The 21,960-nt window shown below is 38.7% G+C and overlaps 2 protein-coding genes across 3 annotated transcripts; both read left to right on the top strand.

Annotated features, from left to right (window-relative positions):
• Window positions 1-1,714: 1,714 nt before the first annotated feature.
• On the top strand, window positions 1,715-13,258 carry TRIM13 (tripartite motif containing 13). 2 transcript variants are annotated; one of them, XM_028497582.2, is made up of 2 exons: window positions 1,715-1,824; window positions 11,665-13,258. In XM_028497582.2, exon 2 carries the CDS (start codon window positions 11,673-11,675, stop codon window positions 12,894-12,896), a length of 1,224 nt encoding a protein of 407 aa, XP_028353383.1. In that variant the 5' UTR covers window positions 1,715-1,824; window positions 11,665-11,672; the 3' UTR covers window positions 12,897-13,258. The 2 variants fall into 2 exon arrangements, with proteins under 2 accessions (XP_028353383.1, XP_007105370.2); XM_007105308.4 differs by lacking the exon at window positions 1,715-1,824 and adding an exon at window positions 8,163-10,081.
• On the top strand, window positions 1,746-19,785 carry KCNRG (potassium channel regulator). Its single transcript, XM_007105309.4, has 3 exons — window positions 1,746-1,824; window positions 14,548-15,194; window positions 18,813-19,785. Exons 2-3 carry the CDS (start codon window positions 14,614-14,616, stop codon window positions 19,051-19,053), a joined length of 822 nt encoding a protein of 273 aa, XP_007105371.1. The 5' UTR covers window positions 1,746-1,824; window positions 14,548-14,613; the 3' UTR covers window positions 19,054-19,785.
• The last annotated feature ends 2,175 nt before the right edge of the window (window positions 19,786-21,960 follow it).

The raw sequence follows: 21,960 nt of genomic DNA, 5'->3' as shown, positions 1-21,960 counted from the left end.
AGCATTATTAGTCACCGGGTCCAAGTACTGTAAATAGACCTCGAATACCTTTCCCCCCAATTCTACTTCCAAATCCCAGACTTCCACAAGTGGGGCGGGGCGCGAACTCAACCCCAGGGCATATTCTGTGATTTTTGTCCTCGCTTCACATCCCCCAAGATGGCAAGTTTTGGAGAAGCCATTCTTTCATCTTTGCAATCTTCTTGCAACCGCTCCTTGGTAAGTGCTTAATGCGTTTGCTATTAGAGAAGGTCCCTATACAGGGCGCCGGACGTCAGAAGAGTGAGTCAGGCTAGCGGCTGATAATTTAGAGCCATACTTGAGGAGTTTTTCCTTCTCTCCAAAGAAAAGGGCGGTGGTGTTTTTCCTAAAGAGAAACCTTGAATTGGGTGGCTAGTGTTCGGCCTAAAGCCTGCAAAGAAATACATAGATGCAAGGTGTGGGTGGGTGCAGTAGTTAACAATTTTGATTGTGCTGCGGCTGGAGCAGCGCGGGCGCCCGTCCCACCCAACCCGGGTTGTGGGGTGCGGGGCGGACAGTCGTCTCCGTCCCCCCAAGCCGCTGTGGCCGGGCCTCTGGTCCTGAGAGATGCAGATGAAGCGGTGTGAAGGGTTGGGCTTTTTTTTTTGTTCCTAAAAATGCAACGAACAAAAAAAAAAGTACAACAATCCAAACCCAACCATCTTGTTGCGCGCCGGCTTTCTTCCCAGGCGGCTCCACCGGGGACAACGCCGCCTCCCGTCGCCCGCGCTCGGTCCAGGCCGAGCCTACGGGTCTGCGCGATCCACGTCCCCTTCCCGGCGCCCGGGGCACGGCGCTTCGCGGGCGCGCGCAGCCCCTCTGGAAAGGAGAGAAGCGAGCAGCCGGGAACCCTCCCCTCTCCCAGGCACACCGTGGCCGGCGGCGGTCGGTGGTGGCGGTTGGAGATACCGGAAGAACTCCCGCCTCCCCTCACCCACTCCCTCCCCGGGGGAAAGGCGAGGGCCGGCCTGGGAGGCGGACCGAGGTGCCGGGGGAGGAGGGCCTTGGGGCGGGGCCCGTCGGCGCCGCGAATCCATTTTGCAGCCGTTCCGGCTCGTAGCGCGCGGTGCCCGCAGCTGGAGGACTGGCCGCTGTACGGCTCCCGGCGGGTCCCCTGCAGCGGCCCCGGAGGTCCGAGATAAGTACCCGCCGCCCGGGTCCTTACGGGGAAGGGGGGTGGGGACTTGCCCTGGCCGGGCAGGCACCTGCGTGAGTCGGGGGGGCGCTGGCGGAGAGCTCAGTCGGCGCTCCAGTCCCGGCAGCACAGCGGAAAGCAGCCAGGCCCCGGAACGGGGGGATGGGGAGCAACGGCGTGCGGGTGGGTGGCGGGGGCAGCGCGTCCGGGCTGCTGAAAACCTGCTCCGCTACCCAACACGCCTGGCTTCACTTCCAGCGCCTCGGGATCGCCTACAAAAGAAAAGGCGACCATGAACCGGAGTCAGAGCACGCGACCACCCCCTGGCACTGAACCTGGGGAGGCTGCCTGGCCCCGTGGGAGGGCGCCCTAACCGAGAAGCTCCTTAGCACAGAGATGGCCAGCCTCTCCCATGCTCCTGGCTTTTTCATCAGGTCCTAGCAGGCTGGCTTTATTTGTGGGGGATGATTGAAAAAATTGAGGGTGAAAAATAAGAACCCTGTGCACATAAATGCATAATACCCTCTTTCTTTGTTCTTTCTTTACAGTAGCCTCCTTTGATTACTAGTCACGACGTGAAAAAAAAAAACCAAACAAAACCAAAACCTGATTGCTCTGCCCTGGGAAATAGTAACCCTGACCAATACACCTGCTTGCAGGGGACAGAGGTAAACTACAATACTTTTCCCTACGTTAAAAACAAATAAACAAACAAAAACCAACAAAAAAAGAAAGCACCCAATTTCGTCAGTCCCAGAACCTTTCAAAATTGAACTCTGTGTAGAATGTATGTGTTCCCACCCTCATGGATGGTCTTTGTTCTTTTCATATTTTGTCAAAACTCAGAAAAATTGATTCCATACTTGGAAATTCTTTATGTGACAATTATTTGAAACATACTATAATCCAAAGATTCATACTGCAAAGGAAAAGAGGCTACAGCAGCTTTTCTTTCTTTTTTTTAATAGGTTTTTTTTTTCCTTCTGTGTCACTGCTGCTAGGGCTTATACAACAGGGCTTCAGTTTTCTGACTCTACAGACCTTTATATAAAAGGTATTTTAAATGCAGAATTTCTTTTACATAGCCACTCCCTCTGGTAGAACTTGATGGAGCTATTGATTAATTGGTTATACTTCTGTCTTGCACAATAAGCACATATGTTTCTTCATGCTCTCCTATCTTTCCTTAAAATACCATCTTTTTTGTACCAGCTGATGTACTAAACCTCTCTGGCAAGTCCTTCCATAACACCAGGTTATTTTCATTCTCTACATTTATTGGTTACCTGGCCCTCCTTCTGCCATAGCTGTTGTTCAGCTATGCCCATTTCCACGAACATGCTTTGTACCTGCTATGCTATGTAATACTTACTTTGTCCTCCCTTGAAATTACAGTTCAAGGGAGTCCAGCTCTCCTTTAGGACCTTTCTTGGTTAATACACTCATGCTCTAACATAACACTGTAAATAAGTATTTAAAATTTTCACAGTATCTGTACACACATGTAATTAAATCATCTTACACTGATGTAGCTCAGTAGTTTACAAAATTGTCACACATTACTTAGTCTTTCCAAGAACATTATGAGGTAGGTACTGTAAAAATCCTCATTCCATGAAGGGTAAAACTAGTGCTTAAAGCTAGGTATTCAGATGCAGGTTCAGTGCTCTTTACCCTTCACTGGAGAACCTGTTACAACCTACTTTGTAAAAATTATAGAATTTTAGAAGGGATTTAGAGAGCTCATGATTAAATTTCTCCATTTGATGAATGAGGATACTGAATTCCTGACCCACTTTCTGGATAGTGCTAAGGTCTGAGAATTGGGAAACTCAGGTCCTATGCCTTGTTTGCTGTGTACAATTTGGGGGAGCAGGGGAGGCTCAGTTTCTTCACTTGTAAAGTTAGGTGTTTAGCTAAATGATCTCTAAGATGTTTTTAAGCCCAGTACTTCTGTTTTATTCCTACCCCATAACTTTTAGCACCATATATTCTTTTTTTTTAAATTTTATTAATTAATTTATTTTTGGCTGCGTTGGGTCTTCGTTGCTGTGTGCGGAGGCTACTCTTCGTTGCGGTGTGCGGGCTTCTCACTGCGGTGGCTTCTCTTGTTGCGCAGCATGGGCTCTAGGCGCGCAGGCTTCAGTACTTGAGGCTCGCGGGCTCAGTAGTTGTAGCTCACGGGCTCTAGAGCGCAGGCTCAATAGTTGTGGCACACGGGCTTAGTTGCTCTGCGGTATGTGGGATCTTCCCAGACCAGGGCTCGAACCCGTGTCCCCTGCATTGGCAGGTGGATTCTCAACCCCTGCGCCACCGGGGAAGCCCCCATATATTCTTATATATTGGTAATACGTAGACACATACTAATATTAACTGCCTTAAACTGTTTTATATTTTAAACTTAGGTAGGTATGGTAAAAAAAGTATGCCTTTTTCTTATTTTTTTATTAAGCTCTATAAAAGTATGATTCTGTTGTAAGGTTGGGAATTGCATGGAGAGGTGGAGCACTGTCATACATCATTGGTCAGAGTTCAGAAAATGGTACGCCCTTTCTAGAGGGAAACTTGGCAGTCTTTTCAAGAGCCTTAAGAATGTTCCTACTCTTTGACCCACCTAACAATTGGACTAAGACTTTTCTACAGAGTGTTCATTAAAATGTTATAATCCCCCCAAAACAAACAATCAATAAGAAACAGCATATCCATAAGATAGACTGTCATGTTTTAGAAGAATTTATAACAATAGGGGAAATGCATATGATAAAACAAGTGAAAAGAAGTAGATACAAAGTTGTGTTATGCTTCCAGTTTTGTTAAAGTATGTGTGTGTGCAGACACAGGATTGGGAGGAATGTGCCAAAATAATGTTAGAAGAAATATACCAAAATAATAATAATGGTTATTCCTTGCCTATGTAACTATGGTAATTTTTTCCCTGTATTTTCTGAATTTTCTATAATCACAAATTACTTTTATAATTTTAGAAAAACAAAGTCCACTTGCATGGATAACCTCTCCAACTTCGGTGTGGTGTCAGCTTTCTATGTCCTTTTGTAAGGCAGTTATCATACCTTTTATAGTAACAGTACCTTTGTAAATGTGCTATATTTCTGAATTTAGGGCAGGAATTGACTTTTGGCTTATATTTCATCTTTTAAAATATCATTAGATCATTGGATTATCCATTTTTGTTATTCGTGAAAGACACTGCCATTGTCATTACCTTGCCTTGGGACTCTTAGATACTAGAATGGTGCTAGAGGAATAGTACATTCATAACAGTTAACCAAAAACAGGTGTCCTTTGACATACAGAATAGTTATATTCCAGTTAAGCCTTCTGTAAATATAAAGGAAATTCTCATAATGTGAACACTTTCAAATTCATTTGCATTATAGATGTAAATATATTTCTAAGGAAAAGTTGAACTGAAAATTTTTGCCAATAGTTTAAATTATTGTCTTTCCTGTGGCATAAGCACCACAAGTATATCTCCTTGGCAGTAACCTGGCTCCCCATTTAAAACTCCCAGAGGAGCTCTTCCTTTCTTCCCCTGCATATGTGCAGTATTGAATATGAGTGAGGAGTGCCAACATAGTATATAGAATATAGCCAACCTAAAAATTGCTTGAAGTTTAGCATAATTAGCTTTCTACTTGAAATATTTTCTAGATCAGTTTTACTTAGAATAAAATGCGTATGTAATTCTACACTGAGCAAAAGGAACTTTATTCAGACCAATTACATTTCCATCTCAGAAGTAAGTTCTTATTAGCAGGTAGGTAGTACTTATTAGTTATCCACTAAATACTTGTTTTCACTTGGCACAGTATTACATACTATGTAAATAATTTCACTTATCTACATAGATCTAGCTTGCTGTGTATTGAATACTAGACTTTGACAGTACTTTCTGAAAGCTGGAATTAACCTCAAATGCAGAGCTAGATGATGAAAACTTAATAGATACCAACCTGTTGGGGATAATAATTTAGGTTAATGATTGCCAAGTTTATTGTGAAAGAAGACAATTTGTTCTAGGGGTAGAATTTTGCCACCTCTATTTAAACCTGTTTACATTTATTTGGGAGAAAAGAAACATTTCTAGTTTGTAAAACCTTTGCAGAAGTCAGTAGTTCCAATTTAAGTTAATTTTAACTCTTAAAAGGTAAAGATAAGTAATCTGGGTTTGGTTCGTACCAAACGAGGAGAATAATTTGGGCTATATGTATGGTTCCTTCAAATTCAGACCCTCATTATGTTCAAATTGATTTCATCTGGGTGGGAGAAAATGCGATTCAGCACCATTCGGTGTCCTCATAGATTTCTCAGTAGTTGTACAAAAATGGGATAGGGATATCTGATCAGCTGGTATCCTTAAACTATTGATTTAATGCTGCTGATTTACAGGATTACAGAATAATATCTTGGGTGATTATCAGGTGACACAGGGAAAAGAAAATAGGGAAAGAAACATAAGAAGTAAGGTAAAGAGGAGGTGTGAGATAAGGAAGGAATAAGAGGAAATCAAAAGATTGCATTCCTTGAAATAGAATGGGGAAGATGAGTTAAAAGAAGAATAAACAAAGGAAAAGTCGAGGCAAAATAGTGGCACAGAGAAGAGAATGAAGGAAAGGAAAAAACTCATTTTTTCCAAGTTTTTCTGGACTATGAAGGTAATGACCTAGTTTTTTGTTTTTGAGACTGTCACCTTAGTCCAAAAACTTGTGAATTTTCTGAGTAGGTAGGCCTTCCAAGCTGCTGGACCTTCTGTACTAGGTTTATTTTGCCCTACTTATCAGGAATTCTATTAGAAATACCTTGGAGGAAATTTTGACTACTACTTATTCTAGGATAATGCCAGAAAAGGTAAGTTACTTATGTCTTATATGGACACAAAGGTAAATTATATTTTGTTTCAAAGGGCCACATAACAATTAGATAAGCTATTTTAGATGTTATATGTGGTATATTTATTTTATTTATTTTTTTTAATGGCTCCTTAAGGTTTTTTTTTAACATCTTTATTGGAGTATATGGTATATTAATTTTAATATTCCTTTTTTAAGTTATCAGAAATTTTGTCTTTTTCTTAATCTCACTTTATCCTGTTTGGATCATATAAGTTTTGGAACAGTCTCTAAAAGCCAGAATGAGGTGTTAATAACACATTGATATAGGGTATTAAAAAAAAAACTTGGTAAATAATTTTCATATATTGTTAGATACCTTTCAAAACACTTATTCAATGAGGAGAAAAACTAATATGTATAAGTGGTTTGTCAAAGGTCATAGACTGAGTGCAAAACAAGTATGTCACTCTCCTCACAGGCCTTGATCCAGATTCCAATAATATATTTTTTATTTTATAAAAGATGAAACAATATTACAGCAGATTAAGCTCTCTGTGAAGCTTATCATAGTTAATGTTTTTGAAGTTTTACTTTTTTAGCCCTATATGGTTTTCTTATTATTGGTCCCCTCTTTAGTTTTTTTTTTTTTTTACAACTTCTTATTGTGAAAATTTTCAAATATACTGAAAATTAAAAATATATTACAATAGATATCCTTACATCCTCTATCTAGATTCAGTAGTTGTTAATAGATTCTTAGTAAATTTCAAGAAATGATTATTAGTGGACCTCATACTAAAATATCAGTATACTTCTTGAAAATACAGTATACAACTTGAAAATAAGATTAACTAGTGGGATGAGAGGAAGTGATTTTTTTTTTAAAGGTGAGCTCTTTTATTCTAAGCTTTGTTCCAAGATAAGGTTGATTGGTGGCTGTCTGTTTAGTAGAGCTCACATAATTTAGTTTTGTCTATGAAGTGAGTTTCAGAATTTGCTATGTAGTTACTTGTTAGGTATTTAGATACTGCTTTGAAATTCCTGAATTCAGAGATGCCTCAAAGCAGGATGGAAATTTGATTTAAATCTCTCAGATATAAGGTATAATATATTGGCTTTTCTTTTTCTTCTGTAATGGGATTTGGAAAAGAAATCATGGGTATTATTTTGAACTTTATATTGCTATCAACTAATGAAGTTCAAAGATTTAATAGGAAAGTTTCTTTTAATTAAAAGGTTTTATTTATTTTAAAAATAAATTTATTTACTTTTGGCTGCGTTGGGTCTTCATTGCTGCACACAGGCTTTCTCTAGTTGCGGCGGGCGGGGGCTACTCTTTGTTGTGGTGCGTGGGCTTCTCATTGCAGTAGCTTCTCTTGTTGCAGAGCATGGGCTCTAGGCGCGCGGGCTTCAGTAGTTGTGGCGCACGGGCTTAGTTGCTCCGCGGCATGTGGGATCTTCCCGGACCAGGGCTCAAACCCATGTCTTCTGCATTGGCAGGTGGATTCTTAACCACTGCACCACCAGGGAAGCCCAAAAGGTTTTATTAAAATTACCTTTTAATAGTGAATAAAATGAGCACCTGTTCAATTGTAATCATTTTGGGTTGATCATATAAAAACAAAAGGGCTTCCAGGAGGGAGAAGTCATATATATTAGCTTTTACTTCTATTTTATCACTCCTTTGTAAGTGTTGGCTTTTCCATTTTTAATATTCTGGTGGTTGTGTTACTGTTTTCATTTGCAGAGACTGTTGTTGCTATATACCCACTCAAGGTAGTACTGCTCAAACAGTTTTCATGTCTTCCTTAAGTGTGGCTATCTTGAATGTTTGCTTAAAAATAAATCTGTGGTGGTGTTATACAACTGTGCCTTTGTCAAAACTCATAGAACGGCGTACTGAAAGGAGTGAGTTTTATTCTACATAAATTAAAAAGTATATTTTAAAGTATAAATATGGTAGGAAAATGAAGTTGAAAACCAGAGAGGTGGTAGATAACTGGGTATATATTTGGCTACTTTCTTTGTTGGTATAAAACTTGGGAAATTGTTGGGAATTCCCTGGCGGTGCAGTAGTTAGGACTCCACGCTTTCACTGCTGAGGGCATGGGTTCAATCCTTGGTTGGGGAACTAACATCCCAGAAGTCGCATGGCGTGGCCTAAATAAGTAAATACATAAATTAGTAAGTAAATAAATAAATAAATCTTGGGAAATTTTTAATTCAAAAGAAGAAATGAATCTTGGAAACTTACTTGCCTTTATATACTTAATTTGACATTGGTTAAGTTGAAATTTTATCACTGGTGAACAGTAATTTTGTTCACATCAAATTTCTTGATATCTATGTTTGTCCCCCAGAAGGGGGGAATATGTACTTTGGTTTCGTCAAAGGAGTAAGCTCAATTGATTTATTTAGATTTTTAAATTTTATTTTATTATTATTATTATTTTTTTTTTTTGCGGTACGCGGGCCTCTCGCTGCCGCGGCCCCTCCCGCCGCGGAGCACAGGCTCCGGACGCGCAGGCCCAGCCGCTCCGTGGCATGTGGGATCCTCCCGGACCAGGGCACGAACCCGCATCCCCTGCATCGGCAGGCGGACTCCCAACCACTGCGCCACCAGGGAAGCCTAGCCACACTTTAAGAAAAGGATCTATAAGTTCCTTTACTGTGAAAAGCATACCCTTCACTTAGTGAGACTAAAAACCTTATTATGTATTTTCCTTTAAAACTTTTAAGGCAACAAACTTTCCATGGTTTCTTGGGTTGTTAGGCTATATGTCGCAGTTTTCTCTAAAAGTCAGCTGTGGAAGTGGTCACATAGTTTTGTGATTAAAGTTTTGAGTATAAAGCTAAGAAAAGAAAATAGTGTTTAGTTTTAATGTGGATTAAAATGAGAATCTTTAAATTATAAACCAAAATTTGTTAAGTTATATCACTAAAATTGGAACAATAGGATCTACCATGATTTTGATGCAATTTTTTTTAAAAAGGGACTTTCCAAATACCAACTTTTTTCCTCTGGTTCATTTTAAGAGCTGTAAGTTGATTGTGGCTTTGGGATGACTGTTTATTATTTCTAAATTTTCCTGTGTGTGACATTTTCCTTTTGATCATACTTGATTGCCTTAAAATTCTTCTTGGTCCCTCAGTTTTCGTCAAAGTTTCTCTTTGTCTTGGGTGCCCTTTTTCGCCATCTCATGACAAAACTTGGTATCCTTTGTTTTTCCTTTTATTTATTTAATATGCTTGGATAGGATTCTCTGGAAGTACTAACCTTGCAAGGATGAATAAATTAGGTTTACTTTATTGAATGCTGCTGCCACTACTTTCCTGTTTCTACAGTTTACTCCAAAATCTAGCCTTAGCATAGAATTCTTAGGTGAAAGATGACAGAGATCAATGGAGGTGATAAAAGTGTAGAACCCCAGGACTAGTGATGGAAGATCATCAAAAGTTTTCCTCTTTGCTCTAAAGAGTCAGAATGTTTTATAGATGCTTGATAACTTCTTAGAGAGCACACTAACCTCAGTCTCTGTAGCTGTTCTCTTCTCACTGCTTTTCAAAGGTTGTATGATTTGCCATGTCACAAAAGATTTTTCAGAAAAATAAGCTTCATCACCATTTTTGCCGTGTAACACTAAATTTGACAGAATACTCTTTGCTTTAATTCTACATATATATGTATTATATATTTGTTATACATATATCTCTCACAACCTAATAGGAAACCATAAACTAATTAGTCTTGCAAGTTCAGTATCTTTTAAATACTATTTATCTTCTAGATTGTAGCTCCAATTATGATTCTTAAAATTACTGTTAAAATTTATTTACTTACTGGGACTTCCCTGGTGGTGCAGTGGTTAAGACTCTGTGCTCCCAATTCCGGGGGCCCAGGTTCTATCCCTGGTCAGGGAAATAGGCCCCACATGCATGCTGCAACTAAGGAGCCCACGTGCCGCAACTAAGCCGGCAAGCTGCAACTAAGGAGCCCGCAAGCTGCAACTAAGGAGCCAGCGAGCCGCAACTAAGGAGCCCACCTGCCGCAACTAAGACCTGGCACAACCAAGTAAATAAATAAATAAATATTTTTTTAAAAAACGTATTATATAATAAAAAAATATATTTACTTTTGGTTATAAGATGGCATAGAGATTAGTAGACCCTATTTTGTTACTTTGGTGGTAATGTGATATGTGTGTGTGTATTAGAATGTATGATTTATAACATGCATTGGTGATTTGAACCAATTAGTTCACTGTGTAATGTAGATCTCCAAAGTGACATATTTCATTATACACGATCTCTCCTCTAAAAAAGCCAAAACCCAATGTTAATATCACCACTTGTTTCATTACAAGCTCTTAAGTGGCAAATACGTTTTGCAAAATCCAATTTTCACTCAAAAATTCAACTTTTTATCATTGGCGAGAAATACTGTCATTTGTTTCCCTTGCAGTGATGGGTTCATTGTGTTCATTTTCAAAAAAATATCTGCCAGATACCTAAGTCTGCACAGCCATAGTTCGTCATTTGCTGTTTCAAGTAAAAATGGTGTTCCATGAAAAAAGCAGCTGATTTAGCTTGTATCTCAATCACCTAATTGCTTTTCCTCCAGACAGTATCTGCTGGTATGCAGTAGAAATGCTTTGTGGTTACTTCATATTTTGTCACACAAAATATTAAAAAGACATGTCCACAAGGATCAAGATTTAGTAAAATGAGTAATTTTTACTGCTTCATCTAGAACATTCTAAAATGAAACTGGCTGCCCTCACCCCTGTCCCCACCGTTGGGTACGTGGTGGTGAAGAATACAATAACCAGGAATCCAGTTTGGTGCTACCTGTTGCCTTGTTTGATTCCTGCTAAGGCTCCAGCAGTGTCTACTCACCATTGCTTTTTTTACAGTGCACTGTCAACTTTGTGCCAAAAGTAAATAACATCTCAGTATTACTATGAAAATAGTATTGTCCTCACAGATGCCCTGGAAGAGTCTTATGGATGCCCAGGTTTGTCCCCACTGGCTTTGATTACTGTTCCAGTGGTTTGAAAAAATATTCACTTAATTCTCCAGGGAAGAATGAATTGCAGCTGTCTCATTTTATGTTTTTACCTCTGATTTTAATAATTGTAATCTTGCCTTTGAAATAGAAAAATATGCCAGTTTTTAATAAAAGTCTACGTGACAGTGCATGCTTGGATTTATATTTTTGTGCTGCTTTCTTTAAATAGCATACCATTTTATAATTGTGGGCCCAGACTAAAGAGCTCATTCTCTTCAGACACTGAGTGGCTTTGTTTCTGACAGCTAGTAGTCAGCTCTGTTTTAAAACAAGCAGTTGGGTCCTGCTGGCTCAACTTGCAGTTGTCCTAGTCCTAACCCTGTCTCAGCCAAAGACTGTTGTTGGAAAGCCCACACAAAGGCCTTGTGTACAGGGAGCCCTACTAATAAGGAGCGTGTTCTAGTCCCAGCAGATTAAATCTGCTTTGGTGTGCATTCCCTTCACAAATTTCTCACTTATTTCCTTTGTTTGGTTATTTCAGTGAAAAATCATTTTTAATGGCTGTGAAGATAGTTTCTTCTAACTAGTCCATAGTCCAAATGAAGGGGTTACTGGAGTAAAATAAAATGTTTCTTTCTCTCTGGTAGGAGATGTGATGGAGCTGCTTGAAGAAGATCTCACGTGCCCAATTTGTTGCAGTCTGTTTGATGATCCTCGAGTTTTGCCTTGCTCGCACAACTTTTGCAAAAAATGCTTAGAAGGGATCTTAGAGGGGAACGTGCGGAATTCATTGTGGAGATCATCTCCATTCAAGTGCCCCACATGCCGCAAGGAAACTTCAGCCACCGGGGTCAGTAGCCTGCAGGTTAATTACTCCCTGAAGGGTATTGTGGAAAAGTATAACAAGATAAAGATCTCTCCCAAAATGCCAGTGTGCAAAGGACACTTGGGGCAGCCTCTCAACATTTTCTGCCTGACTGATATGCAGCTGATTTGTGGGATCTGTGCTACTCGTGGTGACCACACCAAGCATGTCTTCTGTTCTATCGAAGATGCCTATGCTCAGGAAAGGGATGCCTTTGAGTCCCTCTTCCAGAGCTTTGAGACCTGGCGTCGGGGAGATGCTCTTTCTCGCTTGGATACCTTGGAAACTAGCAAAAGGAAATCTCTACAGTTGCTGACTAAAGATTCAGATAAAGTGAAGGAGTTTTTTGAGAAGTTACAACACACATTAGATCAAAAGAAGAATGAAATCCTTTCTGACTTTGAGACCATGAAACTTGCAGTTATGCAGGCCTATGACCCAGAGATCAACAAACTCAACACCATCTTGCAGGAACAACGAATGGCCTTTAACATTGCTGAGGCTTTCAAAGATGTGTCAGAACCCATCATATTTCTGCAACAGATGCAGGAGTTCAGGGAGAAAATAAAAGTCATCAAGGAAACTCCTTTGCCTCCCTCTAATTTGCCCTCAAGCCCTTTAATGAAGAACTTTGATACCAGTCAGTGGGAAGACATAAAACTAGTAGATGTGGATAAACTTTCTTTGCCTCAAGACACTGGCACATTCATTAGCAAGATTCCTTGGAGCTTTTATCTGTTATTTGTGGTAATCTTTCTGCTTGGCCTTCTCATTTTCCTCAGTCCTACCATATTCCTAGAATGGTCTTTATTTGATGAAATCACAACTTGGAAAGACAATCTTTCAAACTTTAGTTCCTACCTGACTAAATCAGCTGATTTTGTAGAACAATCAGTTTTCTACTGGGAACAGTTGGCAGATGGGTTTTTCATTTTCAGTGAAAGATTAAAGAATTTTACTTTGGTGGTGCTGAACAATGTGGCAGAATTTGTGTGCAAATATAAACTGTTGTAAAATCTGTTTAAAGTACGTAGTTCTGTGTCTTTTGTTAGAAATTGGTCAGAATACAGAGTGGTAGTTCAGATTTGGTCAAGATTCCAGTCAGATATTTTCCTCCACAAGTATTCCTTTCAAAAACAATGTCCTACACATGTTGTTGAAATTAGGTAGTATAAAGATAAAAGTGAAATTTAATAGTGTAGTCCTGAACCCTCCTTTCTTTTTAAAGTGCTTTTGAAATAAGCATCCTACCCCTAATACTGGTTGTGTTTATGCCATGAAAAAAGGGGATGTGAGAGAGTACATGATTTAATATTGATGAGGTAGTGTAATAATGATTGTTCTTAAGCATGTAATAAAGACTACTCTTGTAAAGCAACTTTTTTTTGAAAGTGAACATTCTTTAAAAAAGGAATAAGATATGGATTGAATTTCCAACTTTTTCTGCAGAGGGTTGATTTCTTTTTTTGGTACAATGTAAATCTCATGTAAACAAAAACTGGCATTACCTTATGCGAAGTTTACGTTTTAAGGAGGGTGGAGATTTATCTCAGCTTGCCTCTTATCTGCTTAGGTTTTGTAAATTTATCACCAGAGGAGTTTGGAGGTAAACTACAAAACTGTTAGGTGACTGTGCAAGCAAAGGCATGGGTAAAAACAAACAAAAACACACATTGCAAGAGCAGGAAATGGAAAAGCCGCCTTTTTACTGGCAGCTAAGTGTTGTTCCAAAGTATCATGGCAACTGTACAACCAATCAGTTCACTTGTTTAAAGAATTTTTTAAGAGTAGTAAGACTAATTTAACGATAGATGAAACAATCTATCAGCTATTATAAAGTACAAAATAATCAGCTAAACACTAAGCCTGTCCTATCTGCTCACATGAGATAAAGATGCCCTGTCTCCCACGGAACAAAAATAAATTTTTTCACCTTGTTTAGAATTCAGATGAAAACAAGAAGTGACTTTATCTTAGAACTGCTTTCAGTCAACCTTATTTCTGTCATGGGACAAGACATTCCTTGACAGTCCAGAGGGTCTTTACCCCAGTCCATTAATTTGGTTGAGAGGAGGTAATACAAGCAGGGACAGGAAAAGAAGGTGGCAACTAAATTTCAAGTACAGAAGAATCATTCTAGTTATGAGAAGAGTAGTCAAAATAAGCTGCTAGTTGAGGTAATGACTGCCTTATCCCCAACTGACAATCCAAGATTAGCCACTAAATTGCTAAAGGGATATAAAAAATTAAGACAATGTTTATCTATAAATATTACCTCTGCCATGAGGACTCAGTAGATAAGAGGTTTGGAGAGGGGGAATGCTTTTCTGCTCCCAGAATATATAAATATATATATATATATTTTTTTAATATAGATTTACAAGAGGTTTTTATGAAGGTTTTTTTTTTTAATGGGATACAGTAAAGGGATCTATTTGACACATGTCCTCAGACATATTGGTAGTTTTCCTTAAAGTATGGAGTTCCTCATCTGTTATTTTTTCATTCTGTATACTGTACGTTCCCAGGCAACTCTCAAATTTGTAAACACAGCTATGGACACACTATTTGCTTTAACAGTAGTTACCTGGAAATCGAGGTCTCTGTTTTTGTTATATTCCCCTCCCCTACATTTCTTAATCATATGTAACATTTGTGGTTACAGGTTGATTTTCAAGTTCCTAAGTCTGTGCCTGATGGTTTGTAGCCTCTAGTGTGAAGCAAGAGGAAAATGAGTAGTCAGGAACTGGTCACTTTGAACGTGGGAGGGAAGATATTCACCACAAGGTCTTCAACCTTAAAGCAGTTTCCTGCCTCTCGGTTGACACGTATGTTTGATGGCAGAGACCAAGAATTCAAGATGGTTGGTGGCCAGATTTTTGTGGACAGAGATGGTGTTTTATTTAGTTTCATCTTAGATTTTTTGAGAACTCACCAGCTTTTATTACCCACTGACTTTTCAGACTATCTCAGGCTTCAGAGGGAGGCTGTATTCTATGAACTTGATCCTCTGGTGGATCTCTTAAACCAAGAACACCTGCTACAGCCAAGACCTGCTCTTGTGGAGGTACATTTCCTAAGCCGAAACACTCAAGCTTTTTTCAGGGTGTTTGGCTCTTGCAGCAAAACAATCGAGATGTTAACTGGGAGAATTACAGTGTTTATAGAGCAACCTTCAGCACCGACCTGGAGTAGTAACTCTTTCCCTCCTCAGATGACTTTACTTCCACTGCCTCCACAAAGACCTTCTTACCATGACCTGGTTTTCCAGTGCGGCTCTGACAGCACGACTGATAACCAAACTGGAATCAGGTATTTTGTATTTTGAAGCCTCTATTCTACACCGGTTCCTGATGTTTCCCCTCAAAATTGAAATTTTCTCATTTCAGTTTTGGAAAAAAATGATTACTCAAAATGATTTTTTGGGGGGAGTAACCAGCAGAGTTGGGTGGAATGACCAGATAATTATTGTCCAAACTGGGATACTTTTCAGAGTGAAAGAAGGAGTTGTTATTATGTGGGACAATAGGAATAAATCAAAATTGTCCAGGGAAAACTGGGACTATGGTCATTCAAGTTGTAGGAGGAAACAATTTTATAGATTATGTTCCATTCCTATGGAATGAGAAGCCTTTTTCTCCCCATGGGTTTCTTTTCGTTGCTGGTATATAATAAAGGCTCAACAGTTTGTCATGATTTCCTTACACTATGTACAGTTGTTCTTTCAGTCCTTCTGATCTGGCTACTGATTTTTCTCCATTCCACTTTATTTTTAGACACCATTAAGGCAGATATATCTCATGGCAAATCTGGTCTCCTATTACATTGTTGGCACTCTTACACAACTCAAAATACTGGGATAGGCTGTCAGTATATTAAGGATAGTTGCTTCTGAGTCAGTCACTTTCTCCCCGTTATTCTTGGCTGGACCCTAAGGCGGATTTCCACTGTACTGTCACGGACACTTTTTTTTTGCCCCTTAGAAATGTCTTAATGCTGTCCCACTATTATTTTACTGTGAAAGCTGGCTTTAATTTTCAGGAGGGGAAAAAAAAAGTCTGCATATGTTCTTTACTGACAGTATTTAAATAAGATACACGTTTCTGGGGTCAAGGTAGACATATTTTGGGATATTTTCTTAACTTTCGCAGTAACCATAAGGAACGATCAATGTTTACCCCTCCCACAACACACCCCTTGGTCCTGCATACCAGCTGAAGAACCCTGGGCAGTAGGACAATTCTTAAGTTTTTACGCTTTATAATTTCCTGCCTTTCCAAAGAGGCATGAAATGTCATTTTGGGGAAAGAGATCCAGCTAACAGGCTGACTGTGAAGAAAATCTAAGACCCTATCTTCACCTCAAAATGTTTTAAGATACCTCGGCACAGTTGGTGGGGTACTAACGTAAATAGAAGGGAAATTACCAATTTCTTTTTTTTTTTTAATTTGTGTGATTAAGATCTTTGGGGATCCCTTTCTAAAAAGTTAAAACACTAAGGAAAAACGGTGTCATTGATTTCAAGACGAAACATGCAAGATAAAAAGGTATCCTGGAAATACTAAATGCTCTTTAAAAGCTATGCATTTGGAGAAAATGACTATAATCTTGAAAAACATTAGAAACTCAAGTTGGGATATTCTTTGTGTGTACACAGTGACAGTAGTTTTCCCTTTGCTGTTAAGTGTTTGTGTTTTACAAATAGTACAAAATTTTTTTTCATCTTAATGAGAGAATGACATTATATTTAAATTCCAAAATAGATAATTCCAAAACCAGAAGCTATTTTTAAAACTGACTTTTTCTTGCATTCCCAAAGAGTATTCTTTTCAGTTGTTGGAAGTTTAGAAATTTTTCAGTCTATAAGCGGTCGTGATTTTTTTCTATAGTTCCAATTTCAAAGTAGAGGTAGATAACCCAAATAAAGTGACATTATTGGGAGTTCAGGTGATCGGATGAAAGCTCTTGGTCTTAAGAGGCCCACCTTAGGTATACAATTATTTAGCTAGCAATCATTTTTATTTCTTGCTCACTCCTTGTGGTCTGAATCTGTCCATTCAGATGTTTTTTTGAAGGTGGAAAGTGGAGGAGTAAAGCCTGAATGGCTCCTCAGAGCCTGGTGTATCATCCAGCTGTCCAGTATGTTCTACTAATATGATTTATCACTCTGAGGTCTTGGTAACCTAGCAAGTTGCTCTGTTATTATCTCTCAAGTTCACAGTACTAGAAATACTTGGCGTGCATCTTGCAGAGGGCCATACCACATTATCAAGTCAAGTTATAGTCACAGGATTCTACAGTCTCTTTGGTAGCCATCTTCTATCTGACCTTTCCTTTATAAACTAGATCAAATGGAAAAGTGTACTTGCCTTTTTAAGTTTTTAAAATAAGTTTTGATTTTCCATTTCCCATTAGTTTCTTTTATCTTTTTCTTATGCCTTGAAATCTTCCATTTTTCATTTTGGCCTCTTAGGGAATCAAGTATTTAGGCCAAGTGATTTCTTGCAAGTACATTCCACTGTGTTATAACCTACTATATACTATCTGCATCTTAATTTTGTGAGATGTTCTGTAACATTTTTTCTCTTTCACAAAAGTTTCTAGGCTATAAAATCAAGATCTGGGGTTTGGGGATAGATGAAATGATTTACTAATGTTAAAAATTTTCTGTATTAAACATAAATGTGCTTTTGATATGTACTTTGTAGTTTTATAATTCTTATATGTTATTATTGAATTTTTTTATTTGCCTAGAATGAGTTTCTAAATGTGAGCTACAATAACCACTCTATCAATCATAATTAAAAGGAGGCTAGGGATGACCCCAAGGCTCTTTTTATCCCATAAAACCACAGATAGTTTAGGTTGCTGCCTGGAACTAAAGCTTTTTTTTTTCATGTCTCATAAACAAATGGTGGGAGGACACAAAGGATATAAAAATATCCTGATGGTAGATAAAGAAGGGGCAATATAGCTATATCTTTATGGACATGTTATGTTGATATTATTAAAGCAACATATAGTCAATCTGAAAAGTTCAGGTATATTTTTCTTGAATAATGTATATCTATCGAGTTTTCCAGAAAGTTTTGTCATTTTGACTCCAGAAGCCTTTTGACCCCATGTTTTGCTCTTCAACAATGGACAGTTATTGAGAAAAATTGACAATAAAGTCTTCTTGACATTTAACATCTGCAAAATTTCACCTGAAAAATGCATTTGATAGGAGAAAGTCACAAAAGAAAATTTGTAATATGTCAGTGCTGGTAATGGGTAAAATTAGATCTAGGGGGAAACTGTAAATGTATCAGATGTTCATTAAAATGATTGAATCAATTAATTAAATTGATTAAAACAATATTTAGTAAGTTTAAAACAAAATTTGGAAATAGTTAAATTACATTATATAAAATTAAGTTAATTTAATTGTTTGATCAAATTGTTCGCTCCAGAAAATAATTTCTCAATGAAAATTCATCAATGTTAGCTATATTCCTAAATGTGGAATTAAAATGACTTTGGAGATCACAGCAAGGTCTCTGTTTTCAGTAGCCTGAAAGTACTGGCTTGGATTTATACATGAAGTCTTTAAAAATATCTGATCAAGGGGGCTTCCCTGGTGGCGCAGTGGTTGCGCGTCCGCCTGCCGATGCAGGGGAATCAGGTTCGCGCCCCGGTCTGGGAGGATCCCACATGCCGCGGAGCGGCTGGGCCCGTGAGCCATGGCCGCTGAGCCTGCGCGTCCGGAGCCTGTGCCCCGCAACGGGAGAGGCCACAACAGAGGGAGGCCCGCATACCACAAAAAAAAAAAAAAATCTGATCAAAAAATGGTTTGATACCTTTATTTGAGGTTATAAATCAAATATTTCTGTTTAGTTTTGCTGGTTATTAAAGGGATGTTTTATAATTGAACATTTTTGTGTGTCCTAGGTATGTTTCTATAAAACCTGATAACCGAAAACTGGCCAACGGAACTAATGTCCTCGGCTTACTGATTGACACTTTATTAATGGAAGGCTTCCATCTGGTCAGCACCAGAACAGTATCCTCTGAAGACACAACTGAATGCTATAGCTTTGAAAGGATAAAAAAGCCTGAATCTCTTGCCATGAACAAAACACTGAAACCAGAGACTACCCTCATGCCAGAGCAATCTCAGAAAAAGAAATGAGGTTCTCTGTTCTCTTTTAGAGTAAAAAGAAATTGCCATATTCTTATTTGGAAATTCCATATTTAGGGCATATATGTTAGTCAAATATGTACTCACCCTAACTTTCTGGTCTTCTACCATGCCATCTTTGGGCAACCACAGCTTAACAGTGCTTAAGCCACACTGACTACGTGCTGCTCTCTAAACAACACCGTGCTTTGGCGCACGTTCCTTCTACCTTCAATGCCTCTTTCCCTTTCTCTTCTTCATGAACACTTACAAAACGTTCAAGAATGGACTATGGAATCAGACTGCTTGATTTCTAATCCCAACTAAGTCACTTACTAGCTATATGGCTTGGGCAAGTCATTTAACCTCTCTCTGCCTCAACTTTTTCATCTATCAAATGAGGATAATAAATATATCTCCCTTATAGGATATATGAGGATTAAAGGAGATAATGTAAAGCACTCAACACACTGCCTGGCACATGGTAGGCACTCAGTAACTATCAGTGATGAGATTGATGAAGAAGATGGGTGACCCAGTTTCAACTGTACCTCTTCTGTAAGGCCTTGTTTTCCTCCTTTCCTAGGCATAGTAATCAGCCCTTTCCTCTATCTAGACTTACATGCCATCATAAAAACAAATTTTTCTCACTTGAATGTGAGCTCGATCCACTCAACAGTTTTCACTCTACTATGTGTAAAGCACTGTGCTGAACACTTGTTGAGAAATACCTTTGTTACCAATTAGCACCTACTCTGGTAAAAAGCTTTTGTATATAACTTCTACTAACATTTAAAATACACATATTACTTTTTAAAAAATATTTATTTATTTGGCTGCGCCGGGTCTTAGTTGCAGCATGCGGGATCTTTTAGTTGCGGCATGCAGAATCTTTTAGTTGTGGCATGCAAACTCTTAGTTGCGGCATGTGGGATCTAGCTCCCCGACCAGGGATCGAACCTGGGGCCCCTGCATTGGGAGTGCAGAGTCTTAGCCACTGGACCACAAGGGAAGTCCCCTACACATATTACTTTGACTTAGTGAGTCCTCTTGTAGGAATTTCTCTTATATACATGTCTTTAAAATATTAGGATAAATATCTAGAAAGGGAATCATTAGATCAAAGAGTACCAAGTACTCTGCACATAGTAGGGTTAAAAAACATTGAGTGGAAGCAGTTGAGCAGCATTTTTAAAAGTACCATTCAGGACTTCCCTGGTGGCGCAGTGGTTGAGAATCTGCCTGCTAATGCAGGGGACATGGGTTCGAGCCCTGGTCTGGGAAGATCCCACATGCCGCAGAGCAACTAGGCCCGTGAGCCACAACTACTGAGCCTGCGCGTCTGGAGCCTGTGCCCCGCAACAAGAGAGGCCGCGATAGTGAGAGGCCCGCGCACCGTGATGAAGATTGGCCCCCCGCTTGCCACAACTGAAGAAAGCCCTCGCACAGAAATGAAGACCCAACACAGCCAAAAATAAATAAATAAATAAATAAAAAGTACCATTCATTCATTCAAAAACATCTGTTAAACATTTGTTGAACACTATACTAAGTTTTCAGAATTAAAACATTTACTCATGACAAAAATCCTTATTCTCAAGGAACTCACATTCAAGTGAGACAGTGTATCATCATAACAGCAAAAATTGGAAGTAAACTCAAAGTTCATCAGCAGGGAATGGGTATAAATTATGGTTCATACAGTGAAATACCGTGCAGCCTTTACAAAGAATGAGACAGCAGTTTATAAACTAAGAAGGAAGGATTGTCAAATATATATAAGTTGAAAAAAAGCAAGGTGTAAGACAATGTATAAAGTGGAAAAATATATTTCCACTTTATATGCAGTACCTAGTTTCCATTTGCGGAAAGATATACAATACTCATATATCTATATTCATGGAATTTTCAGCAAAGATATGTGTCACCTGTAGAGAGGAAACTGGGTGAGTGGGGTTTGGGTGTGGGAGGAAGATTTACTTTTCATCAGACCAGGTAGGTCTTTTTTAAAAAAGGAAGAAAAAGCCATACCTGAAAGATTGTGTGTGTGTGCCAGGGTTGGAGGCATGTTATGGCATAGTATGGCCTATTATCTCATACTGACATAAATTTTACTCTTCCATCCTTTCTGTGAAACCCCTACACTTAGTAAAGAAATTACACTCCAGAAATTTCTAGTAATTATTTATAGATTTGTGTACTAAGTTGCAGGGAAGATTAAAAGAAAAAAATTTCCTAATAGTACCTCAAAAGATTATGTATAATGGAAAAGTGCAAAATACTTCAAGATTAGTAACGTTAAGGTTAGCAATGGAAAATAATGACCCAAATAAGAAAAAAAGCCTTATGAATGAGTGTTTTGTTTTTGGTGGCACACATCCTCTCTTTACTGCAGAAAAAACCAACTTAGTTGTTTTAGTCTGTCATCTTAGTTTTGGGGATGATGTGTCTGGCCTGGTTCCCTTGCTAGCATCATATTCGAGGGCACAATATTTCTATTCTGCTAAGTTTTGGGCACGCGTGTGATTTAACTAGCTGGGTGTAGTTGGCATGGTTATATATGTTACACTGTTTAATTCCGTATAGGGCTTTGCTGATGATTCAAAACTGATAACTGGTTAAAAGAATAGTGAAGCAAAAAATACTGTAACTACAGGTTGGCAAGGAATAAGACAGGAAATGTTTAAACTGCTATTACGTGTTCTTAGTCATTCACACTTGCCAGAAATTAGCTTGAGATGAGAAATAAAATGTTCTTTTTAATGTGCTAATAGAAACATTACCCTATGGAAACATGTAATATATATACATTTAATTAATTCAGTCAGAAAATATTTATTGACATCTACTGTGTGCCAAATACTATTCTAGACACTGGGGAGCAAGGAGCTGCAAGGAGCAAAATAAGGTCTTCCCTTC

The sequence above is a fragment of the Physeter macrocephalus genome, chromosome 13, assembly GCF_002837175.3.
Source record: "Physeter macrocephalus isolate SW-GA chromosome 13, ASM283717v5, whole genome shotgun sequence".
NCBI classification, from domain to species: Eukaryota; Metazoa; Chordata; class Mammalia; order Artiodactyla; family Physeteridae; genus Physeter; species Physeter macrocephalus.
This window is presented reverse-complemented; position numbering and strand designations above follow the sequence as displayed.